Consider the following 24285-nt stretch of genomic DNA (forward strand, 5'->3'; position numbering starts at 1 on the left):
ACTTAGACAGCATCCTTTACTTTTGTCAGATATCTTTCCAAAACAAATTCATCTTTTACTCAAATCTAAATCCAATTCTGCTATATGGAAAACAATATTAAAGATCATAATAGGACAGCATCATTGTATTATATAAACTTCAATGAACTATTTTAATTAATACCAATTTATTCAGCAATAAAGCCAGGAACTCCTTTCTAGTTCTAAAACTCTATGATACTACAACAGAAAGAAAAGAAGACTGGGGACAAAAACAAAATTACAAAAGTCAAAAATGGAGTAGGCAGGATATTCTGAATGTCTTGGATTTTTTTTTAAGTAGGTTACTAAATATTTTATCCCTGAAGATAGAAAGAAAGCTTTGAAACAGATATTATATAAAAAGCATTACATTAAGTAATTATCTGAATACTATAAAAGCTGTAAGTAAGAAGGCATATAAAATTGAAGCTAAAACCTCTGGCAATATGTAACAAAGTGCTATTCTCAAAAGAGACTTAATAGAGGAAAATGTTCTTTTCCTACAAATGAATAATCATGAATAGTTGAACAAACATTTTGGGTTTTTTTTATGGTTTCAACTGAATTACAGGTAACTTGCCAATTTCTAATTAATACCTTTTGATCAAAGATCTTGGAATTTAAAGTAGTAAACTATATATATGACCAAATAGAGCACAGAGAAATATATCATAATTTCTATGCTATTCTCCACTTAAAAAAGAAATTTAAGCAGTTAAAAGTTTGATTCACATGGAAAATTCTGCATGTATATATTCAAACAGTTCTTTTTTCTGTCCTCACTGACCTTCTGTGACCATCCATGAAAATAAACCAGTAAGAAGCAGTTTTCTCTTTATTATTCCTATGATGTGACTATTTTTGCAAATGCTTTCCAGAATACTCAGAATCATTTAACTCAATAATGTACTGTTTCTTTATAAATGTTAAAATTCAGTTTTGAGAAATTAAAGACTTATTTATTTATGGAATCTACTAACAGGAATTAATAACAAAACCATAAAAACATAACTTCTACATAGGGAAACCACTGATTAAGTCCAGTGTTTGACTACTTACAAAATGAGTCATCCATTTGCCATAAATTCCCTGGTAGGAAAAATGTGTAAAAGGCTTCAAATATGTGGAGAACCCCATGAAATACATATATTAAAATAAACAAACACACTAGAAAGGTGATGATTCTTCAAATAAATATGACAACCCTATTAAAATGCAACACATGTTTTTCTGCTAAAAGGAAATCTAAGAAGATGAAATAGATGCTTCATATAAAATATTTACATATACAATGCACAAAACCCACTATGGTTAGTAACCTTCATGGCTTTCAAGAACTAGATATTTACATATCATTCTTTCTGCATGTGCGTGTGCGTATGTGTGTTTTGTATATATTTTTAACAGTTGACAGCTGTTTTAGAGCATACAGAGATGCCAAGCTGAATGAGGGTCTTGATTACTTCAAGATTAGCTATCTAAAGTTTCTATTCATTTTAAGTGTTGTTAGTTGGAAGAGTCATTAGTCACTTCCTTGTCTCATAGAACATCAGCATACATTTACATTGTTAATGAACATTTGGGGTAAATGAATTAATGGCACTTTTAAACATCAATTCAGTCCTAATAACTTTGTATGTCATAGAAATGTTAGGCTAGGATATAAACGAAAAGCCTTTTCAGTAAAGGTAACTACTCATTCCTGCAAACAGTAAAGGATAAAATTAATTTAAAAATGTTTTTTAGCCAGTTAAAATAAAAAAATAGAACGTCAGTATTTAATGAATTAGACCAAAGAAAAATATGCACTAAAAAAAAAAAAAAAACTATGTTCTAAAATAAGCACGTAAATCAGAAAATTTTGGTGAAATTATTTTATAACTTATAATAAAAATATATTTGCTTTTAAAACAGCCACTTACAGAAGAGCTTGTGAAATAAATTGACTTACTTATTAGTGCTCCTTATAGATATTACATTAAAAAAATCAGTAGGAGATATAGTATTACCACTGAAATTTTTAAGATGCTGAAACTAAATTGAGATACTAACAATTCTTTCATATTATCAAAACCTTGAACAGCCTTTTTGAGACCTTTTCAATAAACACACAAAAATAAAAAGTAAAATCACAAAAGTAAGTTGTAGGGGAAATTATACTATTTTTTAAAATTTTTATTTATTTATTTGAGAGAAAAAGAGAGCGAGGGAGCGTGCACACCCAAGACAGCACAGGAGCAGGGGGAGTGGCAGGCAGAGGGAGAAGCAGGCTTCCCACTGAGCAGGGAGCCTGATGAAGGGCTCAGTCCCAGGACCCTGAGATCATGACTTAAGCCAAAGGCACTTAACTGACTGAGCCACCCAGGTGCCCCCAAATTATCCTATTTTCATTGAAAACAACAATGGCATTTGTATGATGTAGAAGGTAGTAAAGATGCACAAAAACTATAAACACACTCCATAAAGTCAAACTTTGTGCACTAAAGAAATAATCACTTTAAGCAATCATTTTTTTTAAATTCCCAAAACACAAGTTAATAGCAGAACTTTATACCAATATAGAAAAAATATTTGTATCTGAAGTAAACAAAATATATGTGAATCACTTTAACTAATTGGATTTTTTTAAAAAGACCTCATAATCCTGATGTATATATTTCACGAGCAAAAAATTACAAGTAGTAATCTGAGTCAATGAATCAACTAAAAATAAAGACAAGGCTTTACGAATTTGCACAAACTGACCGCTTCCTTTTTCAAGATACTGTATTATTACTAATATGGAGAAAATAAAACAGAGTTCTGAAACATACACATTTGATAAATTTTTATAAGGTAGACCCTGAATGCAATTTACCTTTTAACACTCTCTCTTACTCTTCCAACAATTTCAATGAATAGATCTTTAAAAGTAAGACACAAATTTCAATTACTTAAAAAAGAGAGAGACAGAGAGAATGAGGCAAGTCTTTTATCCTGGAATAATGTCAACTTACTTTTAAAGGCAAAAAATCCCTGCTAAATCAACACCAGAAGCTTAGACTTCTTTAAAAGATGTTTGACAAAGGCCATTTGTATTTCAACATCCCTATGCTGAAGTAATTGTTTATCTTTTTTTTTTTTTTTTTTTTTAAGAATGACAGTGCATTAAACATTTGGCTAATGCTTCTGTCTCTAATTGAAAGTTGACGTTTTGTGGTAGTCATTAGTGTCAGAGTGCTCTCTACCTATCCAGGGAAGTGTGCTTCAAGATGCCCTGCTCAGCTTCATGTAAAGAATTACATACAGAAGGCAGGCAGAGCTAACTAGAGTCTCTCTGCTAGGGTTTCCAGGAACCACAGAATGTATCTGCATACAAAACTCACCTCCAGTCTTGTTTGAGTAACTCGACAAGGGATCGATGCCCACTTCTTGCTCTTCTGGCTGCAGAGGGTGTCTAGTTTCAGATAAGGAATGATACATTGTGAGAACTGGACAATGCCAAAAAAAGTGACTACCTGGGAGATTAAAAAAAAGAGAGAGAGAAATTATATTTTTTCTTTTTGCTATGACTGGGAATAAATACAAGATTGAAATGATTAAATGAGCATTACAGACATTAACAAGTTTTCCACAGGCGTCAGGGACTGTTACAACACATTGGCAGGCATATGCAAAGAAGCAAAAAGTGGCACAAAATTTCCATTTCAACAACTTCTCCCCAAATCTGAACCTCACTGGTAACCTTTACCTCAATGTTCAATCACATGTATTTTCAATAATCTTTTACACAAAAAGTTGGATTGTAAGTTAAATTACTGTCCCATTTATAACATCTTTTTGTTTCATTGCCAAAATAATACCCATTTATAATAGGAAATTTCAAAATATAGAAAATATAGCAAACTAAAATCATTCATAATTGTGTTAGCTAAAAACAGTAGCCCTGTTAACATTTCATTTTATTACACATATCCTTCCTGTTTTTGTTCTGGCATTTAAAAAATATATTTTTTAATGGGATCTAACGTACTAAGTATACTAATTATATAAATTACTGTGGGTATTTTCCATCCCATTAAAAAAGACCATATTATCACTTCAAATGGACCCCTAGTATTCCATTAAATGGCTATAACAATTTATGTAACCAATTCCTTATTAGTAAACAGATAGAATGCTTTCAGTTGTTCAACACTAAAAACAGTTTCACAATGAATTATCTTTTAGTAATATCTCTATGCCAATCTATGATTATTTCCTTAAGATAAATTCTTATGTCACTGCAGGACCAAAACATGTATTTAAAAAAATAAGACTCTGTGGTAAATTTTGGCAAATTATGCTCTAGAAAGATTTGTACATAAGAACAATTCATTCCCCTGGACCCTCATTAACAGTGGGAACAGGTAATTCATTTTACCAACCAGTGTAATAGTCAAATTTTTTTTTAAAGATTTTATTTATTTATGTGACAGAGAGACAGCCAGAGAGAGAGGGAACACAAGCAGGGGGAGTGGGAGAGGAAGAAGCAGGCTCCCAGCGGAGGAGCCCGATGTGGGACTCGATCCCAGAACGCCGTGATCACGCCCTGAGCCGAAGGCAGACGCTTAACGACTGCGCTATCCAGGCGCCCCAATAGTCAAATTTTATATTGCATTTGCTTGATAACTAGAGTGAGATTACTGAAGATTCATGTTTTCTCTGACATTTATTTATTATATTTTGAGGAGTTTATTATTATGATTGTCTTCATAATTTATAAGCATGCTTTAAATATTAAGAATATTAAACTTTGTCATATGATACAGATATTTTTCTCAGAGTATGTCTGTCATCAAATAACATGGTGTTTTTGTGACATAAGTAACTTTTTATCCGTGCACCCAAATATATCCGTATCTCCTTTATGGCTTCTACCTCTAGTACTACTATGCTTACAAAGGCAAGATTATATAAATAACCACCTATTTTTTTTTTTACTCATTTTGAAGGTTTTCCTCCTAGGTTCTGATTTCTATAAATGATTCAATTAAAACAAAGATATTTTTAATTATTATTGAACTATTAAGCTACACTAACTACTTATAAATTTTCTATGTCCATAAGCTGCATATAAACTTCCCAAATCAGAATCTTCCAGAAAAATAAACTGGGGTCACTAATTTTCATCCAAAATAATATAACACATGAAATTTTAAGTTTCAAGAGAAGGGAGAGACATGATATAGGAAGAGTAAATGAGGAATGATAAGTTGGAAAGCAAGCCCAACCAAAGCAAACCTATAATTTTATAGGTTATGGACTCCACTTACAGAGAAAGGTTCCAGAGAAGCCCATGAATATACAAATCCTTGACCAGCCTCTTCCCAACACAATATGCTCTTCCATCCTGCTTAGTTCCTCCCTAAAACTCTCACTTTGTAAAATACTCTTGTACATTTTCAGAATTTTACCAGAACTCTCCAACTCTCACCCACTCACACTCACAGTCAGATGGTAAAAAATCTTTTCCACCTTAGATTGTGGCTAAAACAAAAGCAAAAGGATAGGCAAAACCGACACCAGAGAGCAGAAAACTTTCGTTGCCAACATACAGTAAGAATTTCCAAAGCCATAAATCAAGTCCTAAGTCCATAAATCTAGACAGCTGTCAGTTATTTGCTTCTTATATGTGCAAATATTTAGCACTTACAATACTGAAGGAATTCTGGGGAATATAATCTATTAGAGGACAGCAAAAAGTAAATGATCAGTTATATATTATAAAACAGGATCTGATTTAATTTTGCTGATCAAATGAATAAACAGATTAAGAAATAAAGTCCTCTGCTAAGAAGTAAGGACCACCAAACTCAAAAACCTAACGGGGTCAAGCAAAAAGCATTATTAATCGAAATGAACATCGATTGAGCAATGAATGTAAGTCAAAACCACTCTAAATGCTTCACGTATATTCATCATTTTATCCTCCCAACAGCCCTACTGACATACCTTCCTCATCATTTTCATTTTACCAAAGAGAAAACTGAGGTACAGAGAGATTAATTAATTTGTCTACAATCACACCAGTACTTAAGTATTGAAGCCAGAATCTGAACCTGTTTTTTCTAGCTCTAGAGCTCACATTCTTTACTCTGGCACTATATTTGGCTCTCAGTAAGTCAATGAGACAAACAGACAAGGGGTACAAGAGGATGGGGTCTGTGAATGACTGAAACACCCTTTACTCTGCTTCGGCTTATTCAAGACAAGCTAGAAATCCAGAATTTTATGTGAAATCTCTTTAAAGTGCTGGCAAATAATTCAAATTAAAAAAAAAAACTGCATGGAATAGATTAAACACATTTCAAAATTGTATTTGGCCCATGGACAACTATTTTAATGTTAAGATTCATATTCTCCATACATTTTGTTATACTTTTGAAAATACGAGAGAAAACATTTGAAAATGCATATTTCAAGTTAACAGCCAGATTTCCATAAAATTTCTTTAATATCCTAGACATATTTTCATATCATTACCTTAATTTTTTATTTTTATAGTACACTTCCACTGTTACAGATTTCACATACCTAAAATACACAAATAAGGGAATTTTATGTACTTTGAACTTTGTGAGAGATAAACAAGTAACTACCAAACTGATATCAAAGTATATGTTTAAAAAGAACATTAAAAAAACCCACCCTTCTAGCTAAATTAAATACTCTACAACATGATGCTGTTCATATATCATTCAAGATTTTCAAAGATAATCAAGGTCTTTTGACTCCTTAGAAAAAGTTAGGTTCAAGAAGTCATTCACTGGTTTCAGCTTTAATAATAATTCTTTAGAAACTAATGTCTATGGTTATAATCAATAACCAACACATAAAATTTACCAAATATACCAGTATATAACTAGTCTGTACAATTAGGCATCCATTATATTCTAATTTATTATGCCTATAGATTGAAACTGAATCACTGAAATTCTTTTATATTCAAATAAAGCAAACTGGCTGAATAGTAATAATGAGTTATTTTCAAGAAATCTGTTGAAGAAAAAGTTTGCATGATGTTCTTACTTTTAATTATGGATTTAAATAATAATCTTGTTCAAGAGTAACATATTAAGCAGGTGCTGCTTTGTTTTTTGTTGTTTGGTTTTAAATACAAAGGCTATTTTAGCTTTCTAGATAAAAAAAAATATTTAAGTGCAGGTTGGCTACTGTTATTGTGATTACCTTATAAAACCACAATATAGTGTTGCTTTTAAATGTGAAGTAATTCTCTTAAAAATTTTCCAATTTGTGCTTTGTGACTATAACAACAGTAAAAATATTTGACTACTACAAAGAAGAATATCAAAGATTTTTAAACAAATGTGTCCACATTCATTTTAATCACTATTATGAATAATCTTTTACCTATAAATAACAGACCATAGGAAAATATTTGATAAAAATTCAAAGAAAGAATTAAGGGAACTTTTTTTGACCTAAAAGTTTTAAGAAAATCACTATTAAAAGTCAAAATGGCATAAACATTTTGAGAGGCACAATGCACCATTACATCTTGTATTTGTATTACAAACCTGGACTTCTATATTTGGTATGCCTTAATCTTCTCTATATAAAAGACAGATAGAAAAATATACAATGACCAAAAATATATACCTTAAGAGTACATGACTACTAAAATCCATAACTGATGGATTTCAGTTTTCTTAAATGATGTCAATCTGTCTCTAGAACTTCCCTGACAAAACCCTCAGAATTTTTAAAACTGAAGGCAATCTTATTTTTACTAATTCAGAACACACAGCAATATACCTTCCAAGACTTAAGGAAATATCCCTTCTTTGCTACATTACTATAAATAACAGTTAAATTTCCTGCTTCACATAAACTCAAAATTCACAAAACTCAAAACTGTTTGTGCAATATGGTTTCACTGCTATCCTGGTCACAGGAATTGACACTTTAGGCTGAAACTGCCATTTAAAAACCAAGACTAATCTTAAGGACAGTTATATTGGCTTTACGAATCTGGTTCTTGCTATATTAAATCTTAGGATAAAAGTGATCTGCCTGAAAGAAGGGAAGTCTTGTGAAAATAGTTAATATTTAATGACAGGGTAAGAGTTTAGCACTAAAGCTTAGATAACAGTTTTAAAGTATATTTAATAAAATTTCAAAACGATATTATTTTCTATGTCAAGTGAAGCAATACAAGTAGTCTCAAGTGAAAATCTCAAATTCTTAGCATTACACAGGCAAAAGAACAGGTCAGTTCAATAACTTTTTTCTTTTAAAATGGTATCACATCAACAAAGCCTCTAGAAAAATAATTTATTCCCTCTGAATCTGAAGTTCTATGTGTTTCATCCTTTCACAGCTTCTAATACATAGGCAGAGAATTAGCATTCTGAATTGTGTCTTCTAAAGACATCCATATTCAGAAAAGCTCATATAAGCATACTTCATTCATTTAAATTCTAGACTGATGGTAAACTTAAAAGTCAAACACTGAAATGACAGAGTAATATTACTTTACATAAAGATATCTCCTATAAGAAAAGCATATCAAAGAGCTTAAATGAACTATTTCCAGAGCACGGTTAGGAAAAGAGGAGAGGATATAGCATGAATAAGTATCTGTCACAGATAGCATGCATTTACCATGATGGGTATATAACCTAAAACACGACATCTCAGCTATAAAAGCAACAAACTTTGATAGAAGCTATATTTTCATAATTAAGAGAGAGAATAACTGAACATTATCTATAGAATTTTCTATTAAAAAACCTCTTTTATTCAAAAATGGTGGCAGCTAGAGGTAAATTTGATGTTTGGGATTAATGATGTTCTAAAGTCTCCATCAAAAGGGAGAGAAGGAGGTAGGAAAGGAGGAAGGAAGAAAGAATGAAAGAAAACGAGAAGAAAGAAGAAAAACAAAGAGAAAGAATAAAGTTCTATTTTTAAATTCTGTCAATCTTTAATGCAAGAGGGTTACACTGGACTTTAAGTAAGTTAATTAAGTATTAAAATCAATCATCTGAAAGTCTTAATATTTAATACTGGTTAGACTGTGTATCGAAGTAGTTTTATTATTTATTTACTCCAAACCTTTCCAGAATACTTCATCTGACAATAGGGGGTCTGTTTCTCACAAGATAAATGCATTTACAATGCCAAATAAATTATATATAAAAGCATTTGTCTTAATACATGTCATTCAATATTAAATATCACTCATTGGTAAAATCTTGAAAACCTAATTCACTTTTACCAACCACACAACTGTACTGTCTTAAATGTTGCCAATTTAACAGGTATAGGAATACCATAACGGTCTACCATCCTAAAAACAATGATCAAAAGAAAATTAAAATTATAAGACTTAATTTTTATAGTTTCCAGGCTATCACAACAAGATGTTTAGGGTGAACAATCCACTATAGAAATAAACTAATTCATAAACAATATACATAATCACAAATAAGTAGAATATACGAAATGTTCACAGGTGGGCTTAAATATTTTATATTACAAACAGGAATATATTTGGCCTTTCAAATATTCAAATGCTATAGAGTAATAGAAAGTAGCAGTTGTGACTATATAAATCAAGCTCTCCACAGTGTATCCTCATTTGGTTTCAGAGTTCTCTAGAACAGATGCTCAAGATGCAAAGACTGGAAAAGTAGCTCAGCCTAGTGACCAAACCTTTTGTTATTATACAGCCATACCAAAATACTTCCAATTGTTGCTGTCCCTATTTTATATAGAGAACACCTCTAGCCTTTAAACTATTCAGTCAGGTTTTCATAAAATCAAGGTAACTATAACAAACAATTAGGAGTTCAAGAAGAATGAGCAATATTTGAAAAGAGAAAACCTTTTTGAAATGTCAGCCTTGAACATCAAAATTATACAGAATGATGAGGAACCAGGCTTATATTGCATATAAATACGAGAGCATATTAGGCTGCATTTAATTACGAGTTCAAACAACAACCTGATCTAACCTTTGACAAGTAAAATAAATGTTCTGAATAATTTAACTAAAGTAAACATTTGCTGTTAATGCTAGCTAATTATAGTAAGAGCTGGAAAGAGAAGGGGAAAGAGATGACGAAGAGAAGGGAAGAGAAAGGGAGATGAAATTTTTTAAATTAATATTGAGATCTGCAACTTTTCATTGAAACATGATTATTTTCAATGAACTTAACTCACATGAAAGGGCAAACTCAGTCAAACACAGTTGCTTTATAAATATTCAGGTAAAGAAACATTATGGCTGACTAGAGATTTTATTTTTTCAGTTGGTAAAAATCTCCAGACTATCATGGAGATAGGAAAACTACATATAGATGAATTAAGGTACATCCACCCCTCTTCACCCAAGGAGCTCAAAGTTTAGTGAGGAAAGAGCCCAGGAAATAGGTGGCCTGACTTAGCATTAGCTAATTAACTGAAATTATTAATTAACTGAAATAAAGTAAAAATACGGACGCCCAGTTAAATATGAATTTCAGAAAAACAATAAAAGTAATATCTGTAACATACTTATACTAAAATGTATTCATAATTTATCTGAAATTCAAATTTAATTGTGCATCCTGTACTTTATCTAACAACCCTACCAGTGGATTAATGAAGATCAGTATCTACGGGAAAATATGTGGTATGCTCATTATAGGAGTCCCAGGATTAAATGAGATCAAAACTCTGAGAGTAAGATCCAAAAAAACATTACCCAAAAGCAGGAAAGAGTTGTTTTTCCAGAGCTGCTACCTAGTAATCACTAATTAGTAATCACTGATGGGAAAGACCAAGATATACTACTCAAATGACCTGGCCCCAGAGCAACTTGTCTTTCAGTTTCCTTAAGTAACTGCAAAGAAATATAATAATAAACAAATGAACAAACCAACTTCCTAATGGAAATCATCACCTACCAAATGCAGAAAAATGAAACCACCCAACAAAAATCTAAGAGCTGCTAAAGACCCTGCTGAATGGAGACAGAGTATATGACTATTTTTATAGTGCGATTAACTTTACCACTAAGGAACATAGGTGCATTTAGAAAAAAGAAAAAAAAAACAAAACCCAAAAACAAAGAAAACTGAACTTTGTTAACTTGAGACCACTCTTATTCAAATATATAACAGTTTCATTCCCATATTATAAATAAAATGTTAATAAATATTCATGATACTGCATAAGAATCTGGGGTATGGTAAGCTCTGAGTGTGACCTTAAGTTTTAAAAAAATAATGCATAATGTGAAGACATGTTATACTCCACATGAAAAACGCCAATTTAACTGATTAGTGACTTCAAAAATGACTAGCTTATTTGCTCACGGTAAATAGTAGCTTCTATATATTTGGGCATAAGAAACAAGAAGCCTCATTATGAATGTAAAAATGTTTCAATTATAATAGAAGATCATCATTATTTACAAAGACAAGAAAAACTCCAATTCTCCAACTTGATGACATATATATAGATTTCTCTATAACTGATAACAGAAAATGAGAGTCACTTAAAATAGCAACTTACTGTAAAATAATGAATTTGAGCTTCACTGGAAAGTGATACAACTTGAGAGATTCTCTCAGTCTTTGCTATCCACGTTGACTGTAAAAGTTCCATCTTTACCCAAAAGAGACTTGTGTACATAACTGCTGTATGTTTTCTAACACCAAAACCACTTACATGTTCATGTAAAAAACAAAAACAAAAACCCCCAAAAAACAGATATATATGTATAGCTTAAAAATGTAAAATTATGGGCCCTCAGAATGAGAATAAAACGGTCTACATTTCATTTTTACAAGACAGTAAGTTTCAAGCACTGGTAAAATGAAAGATGGATAAAGAAAAAAATGGTTAAGTATAAAAACCAGTAGATGATACAGTGTTCCCATGATATCCTGATGTCACAAAGCACAGGGTTCTATGGCTACTACTGAGGAATTTTTGAAGACTTCAATGCATACTGACAAACCAGAATAATTCCATGAATGGCATGCAGAACAAGTGAAGACCTGAAAGGGTTCATGAAAGAGTGCAATTAATAAAACAATAAATACACGAATAGTAATGTGGGTATACACAGGGACAACAGAGAGGCTGCACAATCCCTATTCCAACTGCTAGAGACTTTTACTGGCAAGTATACATACGTCTTCCTGTGTATATACTTTAGCAGAAGACAGTAGCACACTTTCTCCAAATTTCAATGAATATCACAATAAATGTTTAAGAGGTAAGTACATTAAATTAAATATATAGATTTCTTACTACACTGATTTAAATGAAAACATTTCATAACTTCTAAAATTTTGATAATGTATGCCTAAACCTCAGCAAACACTTTGAAGGTAGATTACAAACTTCATGTCAGGCTTTACCCATTTACAAAACAACACAGTCACTTAGAAGTGCAATGTGCTATTTATATATTGAGTTAAATAAAGAGAGATCTGAAGCTCTGAAAACTGTTTAGGGCCTGGAAAATTTTTCTTTATTTCTAATGGAACTAAACAGGATCAAGCACTTCGAGTGACATTATCATAAAGTCATTTTTTCCTATAGAGGCTTTTGAAACCAGATAATAATTTCCCCCCAAGTCCATAAATACTCACTTTCATGTAAGCACATTTTTACGAAGTCTTCCTTAGCAGAAAAAAAAATGTTCTTATAACTTCAAAAACCATAAATACATAATATTTTAAGTATCTAGGATTTTAAATCCTAGAAAAATCAAGTAAAAAATTAAGATGGCCAGTTATTTTTAATATCGTAGGAAGACTCTGTCCAAGTAGTATGAAGCTCTAAGTTTTCACTAAATATTTAAGAAAGTCCACTTTTTATTTAAGTGAACATAAGTGGTCAAAGCAGTAAACTTAATCATACAAATACACTGGTATGATCTTTTCTCTTTCTCATATTTGAGAAACTAATACTTTGTCTTCTAGTATGATATGGATTATTTTTATATGTCACACACACCCTCTTGGAACATCAGGATTATTCTTTATAAAATCATTCTAACAATTTTCTGACAGAAGAGTGTTAACACCCAAAAAATGTATGAAAATTAAACTATATTTTTTAGTTACTACTAGAATTTCAAAATGGACATAGGGACTGAAATTCTTGATATACTTCTTTAAACCATCTCATTTCAAAAATTATTTTATTGAGTACCCTGTGGAAGTCTGTGCAAAACAGCAATTTTCAGCCCACAGGCAAGCCACATAACAATATCTATAGTTAAATAAGCAACCAAATATAAAAATGGATCATGAAAGAATTTTCATGAGAATCACGTTAACACAAAACTAGATTTTAAGATATCATACCTTAACATTTAATGCAACCTTATTTTGATGAATCTAGTAATTTTAATCTACAAGTGCTAGATCAAATTGTTTGCCTATCTTTAACTCTAACAAAATATTGCCAAACTTCTACCCAAAGTGGCTATACCAATTTACACGTTGGTGTGGGACAGTTCCTATTTCTCTACATCCTCGCTAGCTCTTAGTATCGTGAGCCTCTTTTTCCCTCCAGTCTGAATGGTACGAAGTGGTATCTCATCGTGGTTTTAATCAGCATCTCCTTGACTACTTCTTGATTGAAAATCCTTTCATTTGTTCCAATCTGTCAGAGTTCTCCAGAGAAACAAACCAATAGAAGATTTCAGAGAAAAAGCCAGAGAAAAAGAGAGTTTTATTATAAGGAATTGGTTCTCATGACTACAGACCCGGGAATTTCAACCTGCAAGGTGGATAGGAAGGCAGGCTGGAGATCCAGAAAGAGCCAATGTTCTATTTCAAAGGCTGTCAGATAGGAGAAGCCAATGATACAGCTTGAAGGCCATCAGAAAAAAAGAATGTAGATGAAGTCCAAGTCATTCTGCTGTACAGTTCCTTTTGCTAGGGGTAAGGTCAGTCTTTTGTTCTATTCAGGCCTTCAACCAATTAGATGAGGCCCACCCACATTATGAGGGCCAATCTACTTATGCCCATGTAAATATTAATTTCGTTCATTCAAAACACCCTCAAAAAACCACCTGCAATAATGTCTGACCAAATATCTAGGAACCCCCACTCAAGTTGATGAATAAAATTAAACATTTGCATCTACTTACTATCCATTTGGGTCTCCTTTTCTAAGAGCTGCCTGTTCGTATCTTTTGCCCAGTTTTCAACTATGCAGTCTTTTGCTTAATAATTTATAGGATTTAAAAAAAAAATAAATCATGGATACATAGTAATTTTAATACAGTATTAAAAAATCAGAAACACAGTATAAATTAAATTATCATTCATGTATACTTTAAATGGTCCCCATATGGCAAATATGTTGCAGGATGCATTCTGAAAAGAATGATTTAAAGAAAACCAAATTTTCCCTTTGTAAATATGGTACAATGAACAACAGATTATGTTCCTGAACAAAAAAGAAATAAAAAATGATTATGATAATTTGTTCAATGCTTTCTCTACGCTGAGAAGTGTGCAGTACTGACGATCACTAATATTTTACTGAATGCTTAGTAAATGCCAGCCAGACACTGTGCTTTATGTTATTATCCCATTCAATCTCCTCAGCATCTTATCAGAAGAGCATCATTATCATCCCTATTTTATATATGTGGATACTGAAACTAGCAGGTTAAGGATCTCACTTCAATGGCACACACTAAGTGGCTGAGTCATGAATTCAGACTTCTTTCTAAATTCATTTTAAGACATCCCTACTGGCTTCCTGCTAAGTGTATTGACACCAGGAAAGGAACTCCAAGAAATAAAGAATGAGGAAAGGCAACATCCTTGCTGTCTTAACACTTAGAATCTGATAGGAGGCAGAATATAGAAAATGTACATACCATATAATGCAGGACAGAATCCCATAGCAAAGGAGATGTATTAGAAGAGCTCTAACTTTAAGAGGTCAAAGGATAATCATGGTTCCATGATGCCTGCTGACATTTAAATATACCTACAGGTTCTCAACACCTTTCATGATCTACCCATATTGATCTTTCTAATCTTCTCCTTCAGATCTTTTCATTCTTTAAAGAAATCCAGTGTTATCCCACCTCTCCATTTATTTGGGCAAGTGGCCTTGGTCAAGAAAACCTATCCCACCCCATTCCTCTCTCTCTGAAATATTTCTTTTTTTTTTTTTTTTAAGATTTTTATTTATTTATTTGAGAGAGAGACACAGCCAGCGAGAGAGGGGACACAAGCAGGGGGAGTGAGAGAGGAAGAATCAGGCTCCCAGCAGAGAGGGGAGCCTGATGCGGGGCTCGATCCCAGTCATGTCCTGGGCCGAAGAAGACAGATGCTTAATGACTGAGCCACCCAGACTCCCCTCTCTGAAATATTTCTTTAAAACAAAACAAAACAAAACAACCACTCTTCTATTCTCATGATCTGGCAAATAACAGTAAATATTATTGACTAAATACCTAGCAGACTAATCACTTGATATTGATAGATACAATATCTATCCCACTAATCACCTCCCAAAGTTCATCTCAATGGCTCCCTGCTCTCTGAAATGTTTCTTAACTCCATTCCATTCTGTTCCAAACAGTTAAATGAATAAATTCAGAAACTAGATCATATAAAAGCCAATCCCATATTTTACTTCTAATTACGATATAGTGAACAAAACAAGTTTCCTCTCTTCCAAGAGCATCAAAAGGCAAGAACAGCCCAAAGAACAAAAGCCCCTCCTCCTAGAATGCACTGGCATACTTCTTTCCACTACCATCCTTTACTATTCCCACCAAAGGAAATTTCCATAATCTACTTTTGTTGACACCAGTGATAGAGTCACATTTTCTAAGCTCAAATTGAGGAAAATGCCCTAACTATCTAACCTTAGGTAAGTTGGTTAAACTCTTTGTCCCTCAGTTTCCTCAAAGTAAAATGAGAAATATCCATTTCACAGGTTTTGTGAGGATTAAACACACAAATATGAAGAACTCTGAAAAATAACGGGCCATACAGAGTAAGCACTCAATAAATACTAGCTATTATTGTTACTACTATCACCATCACACTGCCACTGCTCTGATGGTGATGTTTATACAATTTATTAGAATGAGAGGAAAGACAGAAGGGTACTTACAGTTCAAAAACACATATCCTTCAAATATCCCATAAGATTTGTTCTCTACTTCATACACTGCAATTAGATTTCACATACTATTTTCTCAATTGGTTTACTGAGAAAGGAAAGAAGGAAGCAGAAATTGAAGAAAGCAGGGACTGCACAAGTGTAACATACATTCAACTTAGAAATTACTTGTTGAATCCTCCCGTATGCCAGCAGCTAGTCTAGAAGGTAATCATTTAGAAGGGAACAAGACAGTCAAAGTCTCTGTCTTCAGAGAATTTACATTCTTTGGGGAAGACAAACAATAAACTAAGCATAAAAAATAATTTACATGTCAAGAAGTGACATATGCTATGAAGAAAATGTAAAGAGGATAAGGGGACAGAGAATGATGGGGCATGACTGAGAGCTTATTTGAGAGCTGGGAGCTTATTTGTGAAAGTGCAGTCTTGGGACGCCCTGAGAAGATGGTGGCATTTGAATAAAGTGAGGGAACAAGCCACCAGATCATTTGGGGGCAGAGCTTGCTTGGAACAGCAAATGCAGAGACCCTAAAATGGGAAACAGCTAGGAGTTTTGGAGGGACAAAGAAGGATGGGGTGTGAATGGAGAGAAAAGGGCATGGCGGGGACAGGAGAGAGGCCTTTTATGTCCTTTTATAACATGAAAAGACTCTGTTTCATACTGTGAGTGGGATGGAAAGGCATGCGAGGCTTGTGCGTGGGAGTGTGAGATGATATGATAGAGACCACATTACATGTCTCAAATGAGGAAAAACACTGAGCACCTGGGTCATCTCAGGACCTTTTTCAGAAAAGAGCCTTTCCTCAGAAAGTTAAGAATAAAAGATCAGGGGCGCCTGGGTGGCTCAGTCGTTAAGCATCTGCCTCAGCTCAGGGCGTGATCCCAGAGTCCTGGGATCGAGCCCCGCATCGGGCTCCCTGCTCTGCTGGGAGCCTGCTTCTTCCTCTCCCACTCCCCTTGCTTGTGTTCCCTTTCTCATTGGCGGTCTCTCTCTCTGTCAAATAAATAAATAAAATCTTAAAATAAAATAAAATAAAAGATCAGTCCTAGAAGTAATATCAAGACTATGGTACACTAGAAGGAGGAAGATAAGGTAAAAAGGAGTCACCACAGAAAAAGTATAGTAAAGGACAGAAAATCAAGTCACACAAAAGGGCATCTAGACAGATGAAAGTCCTCAGGATGCTTCCAGTATTTTTGGAGAAATGAAATACCTACAATCAGTCAGTCAAATTAGAGAGCCTTATAAGAGAATATAATACTAAATGTAATTTGATTTTATTTTGTATGAATTCAATATCTTAGTTATTGCTGAGTAAGTGGCAAGTACTGACTACTGAAGGTCAGGAGCTCCTAGCCCAGTGTCTGTACATCAAGTCCTAATAAGAGAAAACAGACTGGGAAGATGAACGTGTGAATGAGCTGGGCAAAGAAAACCTTGGCCCCAACTCACACAATCTCTTCTTTGTGAAGCAACAAAGGCAAAACAAGATCCAAGTCTCTTCTTTCACTGATTAAAAATATTGCCCTTCCTCAAAACGTCAGTTAGAAACTGCTAGTAGTTAAGACTGCATCAGATAAATTTATTAATACAATCAGTACAGAATAGATTTTGTGAGTTGTGTGATATGTCAACAGGCCTTTAGTGGTTACAGGCCTCTCAGCTATGGATGTAAATTACAAGAGACTAAGTTTAGTCAGCTCTAACAAGTCTTCTGGATTTTTGGTAGTATATGCTTCCATTATTGTACTTTCGATTCTGGAACAATTTATAAAGCAGACAAATCTGTAAAATCTAGAAACTCGGTGTCTGTCTATAGATCTAGATATATCACACACTCCTCCATTTTACCTCGGAGTGAAATAAAATGCTATTTTAAAATATGATGTGATATTATCTTTTACCTAAATAACCAAGATCAACACCATAGTTTCTGAAATGTGTGGTGAGGTTTTCTACAGCAATGGCAAAGAGAAGTAGACAGGAGAGTTAGTGTACATACTTTATTCCCTAAAGAAATAGGTCAAACGAGGTCCCCCTATTCCAGAACTAGTACAACGGCACAGAATTAAATAGCTTACATTTAGAAATTTTCCATCTTTCAAGATACAAAAGCATTATTTCTAACACATTAGGGGAAGAAATTTAATTACAGATTCAAAAGTCTTAAACTACTCAAAAAATGTCCATATTCTCTTTATTAGAGGAAAACCAGTCTGAAACATAAAAAGTTGCCTCTTGGGATATCAAGCATTTCTCCCATCTAAATCTTATTAAACGTATATGGATATAGGTCAATGGATAAGGCAAATTTAAACTAGAACAGAAAATCTGATTCAGATTCAAATTAACATCTTCCTTTTACCTATTCCTTCTGGCAGTAGTCGCAAAATCTGTAGCAACAAACTATCACTTCATTATCTTCCCACAAGATACTGGTTTTTCTCTAACACTTCACAATGCCTCTGAGATAGCATATCTGACATAACACCTCCACTTCTCTCCAGAATTTAACAAGATAAAGAAAAGGCAGTAAGAAAGTAGACAATGTTGGTGTTACAAATGCAAGAATCCCACCCGCCATGAACATTCAAATTAAATATGCACCTTAAACCATTTTAACTATTTTCCTATAAAGGTATCTGACATGTTCTGAGTTCATGTTTCCCTTTAAAGTACTGAAAACACTGTAGGGCCATTCATTAGTGTAAACTGATGGCATTCATTAACTAATGGTAGGAGGACTAGCCCCATTTAAACTAAAATATGACTAAAACACTGTACAGCGATTCAGAGGACCCAGGGTGGTTGTTTTAATGATTTTTCTTTAATCAAATAAAGCTGAGTAATCAAATGTAGTCTTTGAAGAAGGCTATTTCATTTTTTTTAAACCTAGATAGGATCCGTCATACATAAAGTAAAATGGTAAGTTCCCAATTCACGTAATTACTCAATATCAAACTTCCTTGATTATGTAAAAATATAAAGTTTAAACTTTTCTTCTGTGATACTATTAAAATAAAGATGTCATTGATTAGTTTTATCTACTTTGTAATAATACCCGGAACACATGTAATGACCTCCATGCGAAAACATGCAGGATTTTCAGGGTTGTACCACAAATTAGATATAGAGGTAAGGAAGTTCACCTGTTTCTCTCCAACCAAATCCCTTCTCTACGCTGTTTCCCAACAGGTTTACCCCAGTGCTTTTCAGCGTCTGTTTGCTTCAGTACAAGCATTCAGAGGGCAGGAATCAGGCCCACACAATGTGCTCTTATGGCCTCTAGCACAGCTCCATTTGCATGTGATGCTTATTAAACCCTAGCTGAAAGGCATTTGACAATACAATTACTGAAAAATTCAATGCTCACCCAGCATGTGAAATCTTGTGCCTTGTACCTTATGATTTCAGCAGTGCCATGTGTGCTGTGATAGTTAAGGACCTGTCAATGTTTCCATTATAAACTCTGGTTTTCAGAGGTTTGTATCTTGGCCTATAAAAATAGATTCCGGTCTGTAACTTGGCATGGAAAGTACTGGTATCAGCCCAAGAGAACATTTTTTGTTCCAAAGATTAAAATAAAAATCTGTTTAGTAGTTTTAAGTTAAGAGAGTGTTAAAAAGGGGGGAGGGGAGGGTGGGTGGAGTATAAAATGTTTTTAAAAACACACACACAAAACCAATGCTCTATGTCTCACTACCGCTTCATTTTAAATTTTGAAATGATTAACACAATATAAACCAATGATACTACGTAAATGAAAAACCTAAAAAGAGTTTTAATTAAAAACATTACGGCGGTTACCAAAAAAAAAAAAAAAATCATAAATTTTTAAACAACTACATATGTAGTATCTCAAATAATCCCCACATTTAAAGACTGTCCAAGTACTCACTGACAGTAAACCAAAACTATTTCAAAGATATGTTTTTCCAGATATGTAAAAATTACTTTTTAATGAATCACTAAATGTAGATTTACTTCAGATTAGTGGAGACAATCTTCAATACTATCTTCAATTTATGCATCAAGAAATTCCTAAAATATATTATAACTTACTATAAGAAACTCTGAAGTAACCTTTATATACTATTTGTTGAAGACACTAGTTTAAGTTTTGTGTTTTGTTTTTAGCTTAACATAGATGTTTTCTTCAAAAATATAATACTAGTATATAACACTGGTGTACCTTCAAATAAACACATTTTGAAACAATAATTTACATCTGCTAAAGGGGGTATAACTGGTATAACCTCCTTGGAGGATGATTTGGAAAGTTAATCAAAATTATGAGTCTATACATATACTCTTTGACCTTGTAATTACATTCTTAGGAAATTATACTACAAATATACCTGCACATATGAAATAATATAGATATAACTTTTATATATACATGTGAGTTTTTAGTGTGAATCTTCTAAAAAATATTCTGTACTCCACTTACAAGAATATTTCTCACAGACTTTTTAAAATAGCAAACTGGTGAAACAAACCTAAATGTCCATATACTGGAGATTTGTTAAATAAGTTACTGTACAGGCATACAGTGGTATTACTATATAGCTATTTAAAAAAAAGAAAGTAGAGAAAGACAAACAAAAGAATGATGCATTAATACAGAAAGTCTTCCAAGTTACAATGATAACTGAAAATAGCAAGGTCCTATGTTACCATCTGGAGAGGGAGAAAAAAGAGGAAAGAATATATGTGTGTGTGTATATATGTATATATATAGAGAGAGAGAGAGAATAGAGGGTGCAAGAGAGTTTTATTTCTTTGCTTTTACATGCATAAAACATTTCTAGAAAGACACACAATAGGCCAACAATGAAATTAATGGTTTTCCATAAAAATAATGTAGTAACTTTGGGTACCATTCCTAATCAAAATCTCAGTAGCAGATAATATAACCAAAAGAATTTTAGAAAGAAAAATACATATAACTCTGAGCTTCTATAATTACTGAAAACAATAAAATTAGGTACTGTACAGTATACTTATATTCACAATACATAGTGGTTCTTAAATGCTGGTGTATACAAAATCACTTGAAGATCTTATTAAAATACAGATTTTTGGACTCTACCCTTAGAATTTCTGATCCATAGGTCTTGAATAGAGCCTAAGAATTTGCTTTTCTTAACAGTCCCGAGGTAAGGCTGCACTGCTGATCCAGAGACCACACTTGGAGAGCATCTGTTCTAGATAAATGACTACCTGTTCAAAATTGTACATAAAAACCCACCTACTACAACATTATAAATGTAATTTCGTTATTACCCATAATACTTAGATAATGCTTATTTTCCTAAAATTTAAGAAGTCTGGATGATGGGGGTAGATAATGCTTTAAATTATTCTAAACAAGGTAAAATAAAGTGGAAGAGAAGACAAGGAAATTAGCTCTATTGTACTTTGTACAGCCTCCCATCTCCTCCTTCTGCCACTAGATGGAAACCAGTACAATGGTTAGCTGTCAAACTGCAGATATAAATTGAAAAACAGTAAAACTGAGGTGAAACTTACATTACATGCTATTAATCAGAAAGGGACATATACCTGTGGGTCCTTTACTGACATTAACTGTAGAATGGCCATCTGTGCTTTTTAATTCATTGTATATGTCATTAGCCATTGGCCTATCAACTTCAAAGAGAGTTATTACTGGTTGAATTATGATGCCCCAAAATTCTTATGTTTAAGTCCTAACCTCCAGTACCTCAGAGTATGACCTTACTTGGAGCCTTAAGGAAAAAATGAAGTTAAAATGATATCTAAGGTGGGCCCTCATGCAATATGACTGGTGTTCTTATTTATAAGGGGTAACACAAGCAGTCATTTAGACACCTACAGAGGGAAGATGATGTGAAGACACCGGAAGAAGACAGCCACCTACAAGCCAGAGATAGGAGCCTAGAGCAGATCCTTCCTCCACAGCCCACAGAAAGAACCAAACCTACCAACACCTTCACTTCAGACTTTTCGTCTCCAAATGGGTGAGACAATACATTTCTGTTGTTTCTGCCACTACGTTTGTGATACTTTGCTATGGCAGTCCTAGCCAACCAAAACAGGGGCTTTCTCTCTTATTTACTTTTTTTCACTTTAAAAGATTGAATGACTGCTATAAGCAATCAAGCGCTGAGACTACAAAAATGAATAATTAGCCTTCAAGGAACTTATAGCCTAATGGTTCATCACTTACGGCATATTCATATAGTCATTAATAAGATTTCAGCCATTTTCTCAGGTTTTTGGTGCTTGATTCAATGGGTCATCAACAAAAAGTAAAAGACACCAACACTGTGAATTCTACTTCACTTCTACGGCCACCATTCCAATTAGAACACTCTACCTGCTGCCTAGTCCTTAGCACGAAGTTTTCTGACTGGCCTCTTTCCCTCTCTCCAACCTTTCATATACATTGCTGTCAATCCCCTTCCTGACAGCACCCTTCATGTAAGTTTTCTAATTAAAATGTTTCAAGAAATATCTTAAAAGAAGATATTTTTCCCAATTCAAGTTACAGTCAGTCAATACTTCCCAACAGACATACATAACTTCAAACGAATTCCACTGATTTAGTTTGCACCTAGAAAACTGAAATGTCTTAAAAAGAAACAATTATTTATAACGAACAGGAGTAGCAATATCATAAAGTATCATTTAATACACCTGTACATAACCAGACCCCCTCAAATAACTCTTAAGTCCAGCACAGGACTAATGACCTCAATTTATTAGGTAGTGAGGGTACAAATTGATAGCTGTTCTTGATCTGTGGATGCCTCATAAAATACCCATAACTATCACAGAAATCCTATCTCTAGATTTCAAAACTTATATGTAAAGTTCTCACGGGGAGCTTATATCTTATACAACTTCATTCTATATTGTGCATTGGGCTTACAAATAGGCCTCTATTACAAATGAAAATTTAAATTTGAATTTCTTGCCATTTCATTATCAAATGTCTCAACTACTGAATTAACATTTTTACACAGTTATCCCATTTGTTTTAGTTTGATAAAACTAACAGTATTCAATTCCCAGGGAAAAATAATTGTGAGCACTAAATTTTCTCTACAATTTCTCCTCCCTTTTCCTTTCCTCAACCAAGTTCAGTTACGTGGTTTAGGAAGCCAACTAGGCTGCTGGTATTCCTCCATTATGTTACAAGTAAATAAATTTCACACCTTCAAGAATTATTAAAGTGCAAAAGACTATTTCTTGGCCTCTTTATACATAATATTCTAGTGTCGCTATTTCTTTTATGTCCCAGAGAGAACATCTCTTATTAGTCCTACAATTAAATGATTCAGCAACCAGCCACACTATCTTTGCCTTTTAACAGTTCCAATCAGTAGCAGATCTAGGTGTAATCAACAGCAGCAGGGGGCTTTAGGAAGCAAAACAAAACAAAAACAGTAGGAATCTTTACTAGAATACAGTAATTGATACAAGGGAACATTATAGGCTATTTTAATCCAGCTAATCTAAGATATTAGAGTCTGATTTTATAATCAGAAGTGAAATGAGCAGGACAACTTCTGAATATCTGAAAACAGAACAAATGTCAAACAGTTAATAAGGTTAAAATGAAAGAGGACTGTTTTCAAATGAATCTTCTCAGTCTCAGAAGGGTCATTACTTCTGTTTTTGTTATTTAGCACCCATTTCACTGATAAATTAAAGCCCTCCTTACCTCCTACTGTTACCATGCCTAACCAATTTCATATCATATACTTACAAAATTAGGGCATCTCAGCAACGCTCTTACTCGTTTAAAGAAACATTTAAAATTTTAGCAGCAACGTCAGGACAGCCTTAAAATGCAATTTCACATTTCTTTCATTTTGTATTTTTCCCTACCCTAGAGTGTATGAGTGGTCGTTAAGTGCTATGACTGGTGCTACTTAATAGCATGCAGGTAGTACAGTGATTTATTTACATGCAAAATCAAAAGCCAATGGTAGTATCATGTGATGACTACAAATTTCAACTCTACAAAAATCCACAAATGGAAATGTTACCATAGTAACAACCTGATCACACTGCACGTGAGGATAGCTGATTTCATGATATAATTCTATAGCTGTTCATTGCAATAT

General features: G+C 33.3%; 1 protein-coding gene across 9 annotated transcripts in view; it reads right to left on the minus strand.

The window, feature by feature from the left end:
* TBC1D5 (TBC1 domain family member 5) overlaps positions 1-24285 on the minus strand; it is a 560456-nt gene that overhangs the window by 354865 nt on the left and 181306 nt on the right. For 6 of the 9 annotated variants that reach the window (XM_048215962.2, XM_048215961.2, XM_044383370.3 and 3 more), the window contains one exon: positions 3387-3518. The exons of 1 other annotated variant lie outside the window; for it this stretch is intronic. In XM_048215962.2, coding sequence (XP_048071919.1) covers positions 3387-3483 — 97 coding nt within the window. In that variant the 5' untranslated portion in view covers positions 3484-3518. The remainder of the gene's footprint in view (positions 1-3386; positions 3519-24285) is intronic. 2 more of the 9 variants (XM_044383372.3, XM_057315994.1) reach the window with 1 other exon arrangement.

This window comes from Ursus arctos, unplaced genomic scaffold, assembly GCF_023065955.2.
Source record: "Ursus arctos isolate Adak ecotype North America unplaced genomic scaffold, UrsArc2.0 scaffold_20, whole genome shotgun sequence".
NCBI classification, from domain to species: Eukaryota; Metazoa; Chordata; class Mammalia; order Carnivora; family Ursidae; genus Ursus; species Ursus arctos.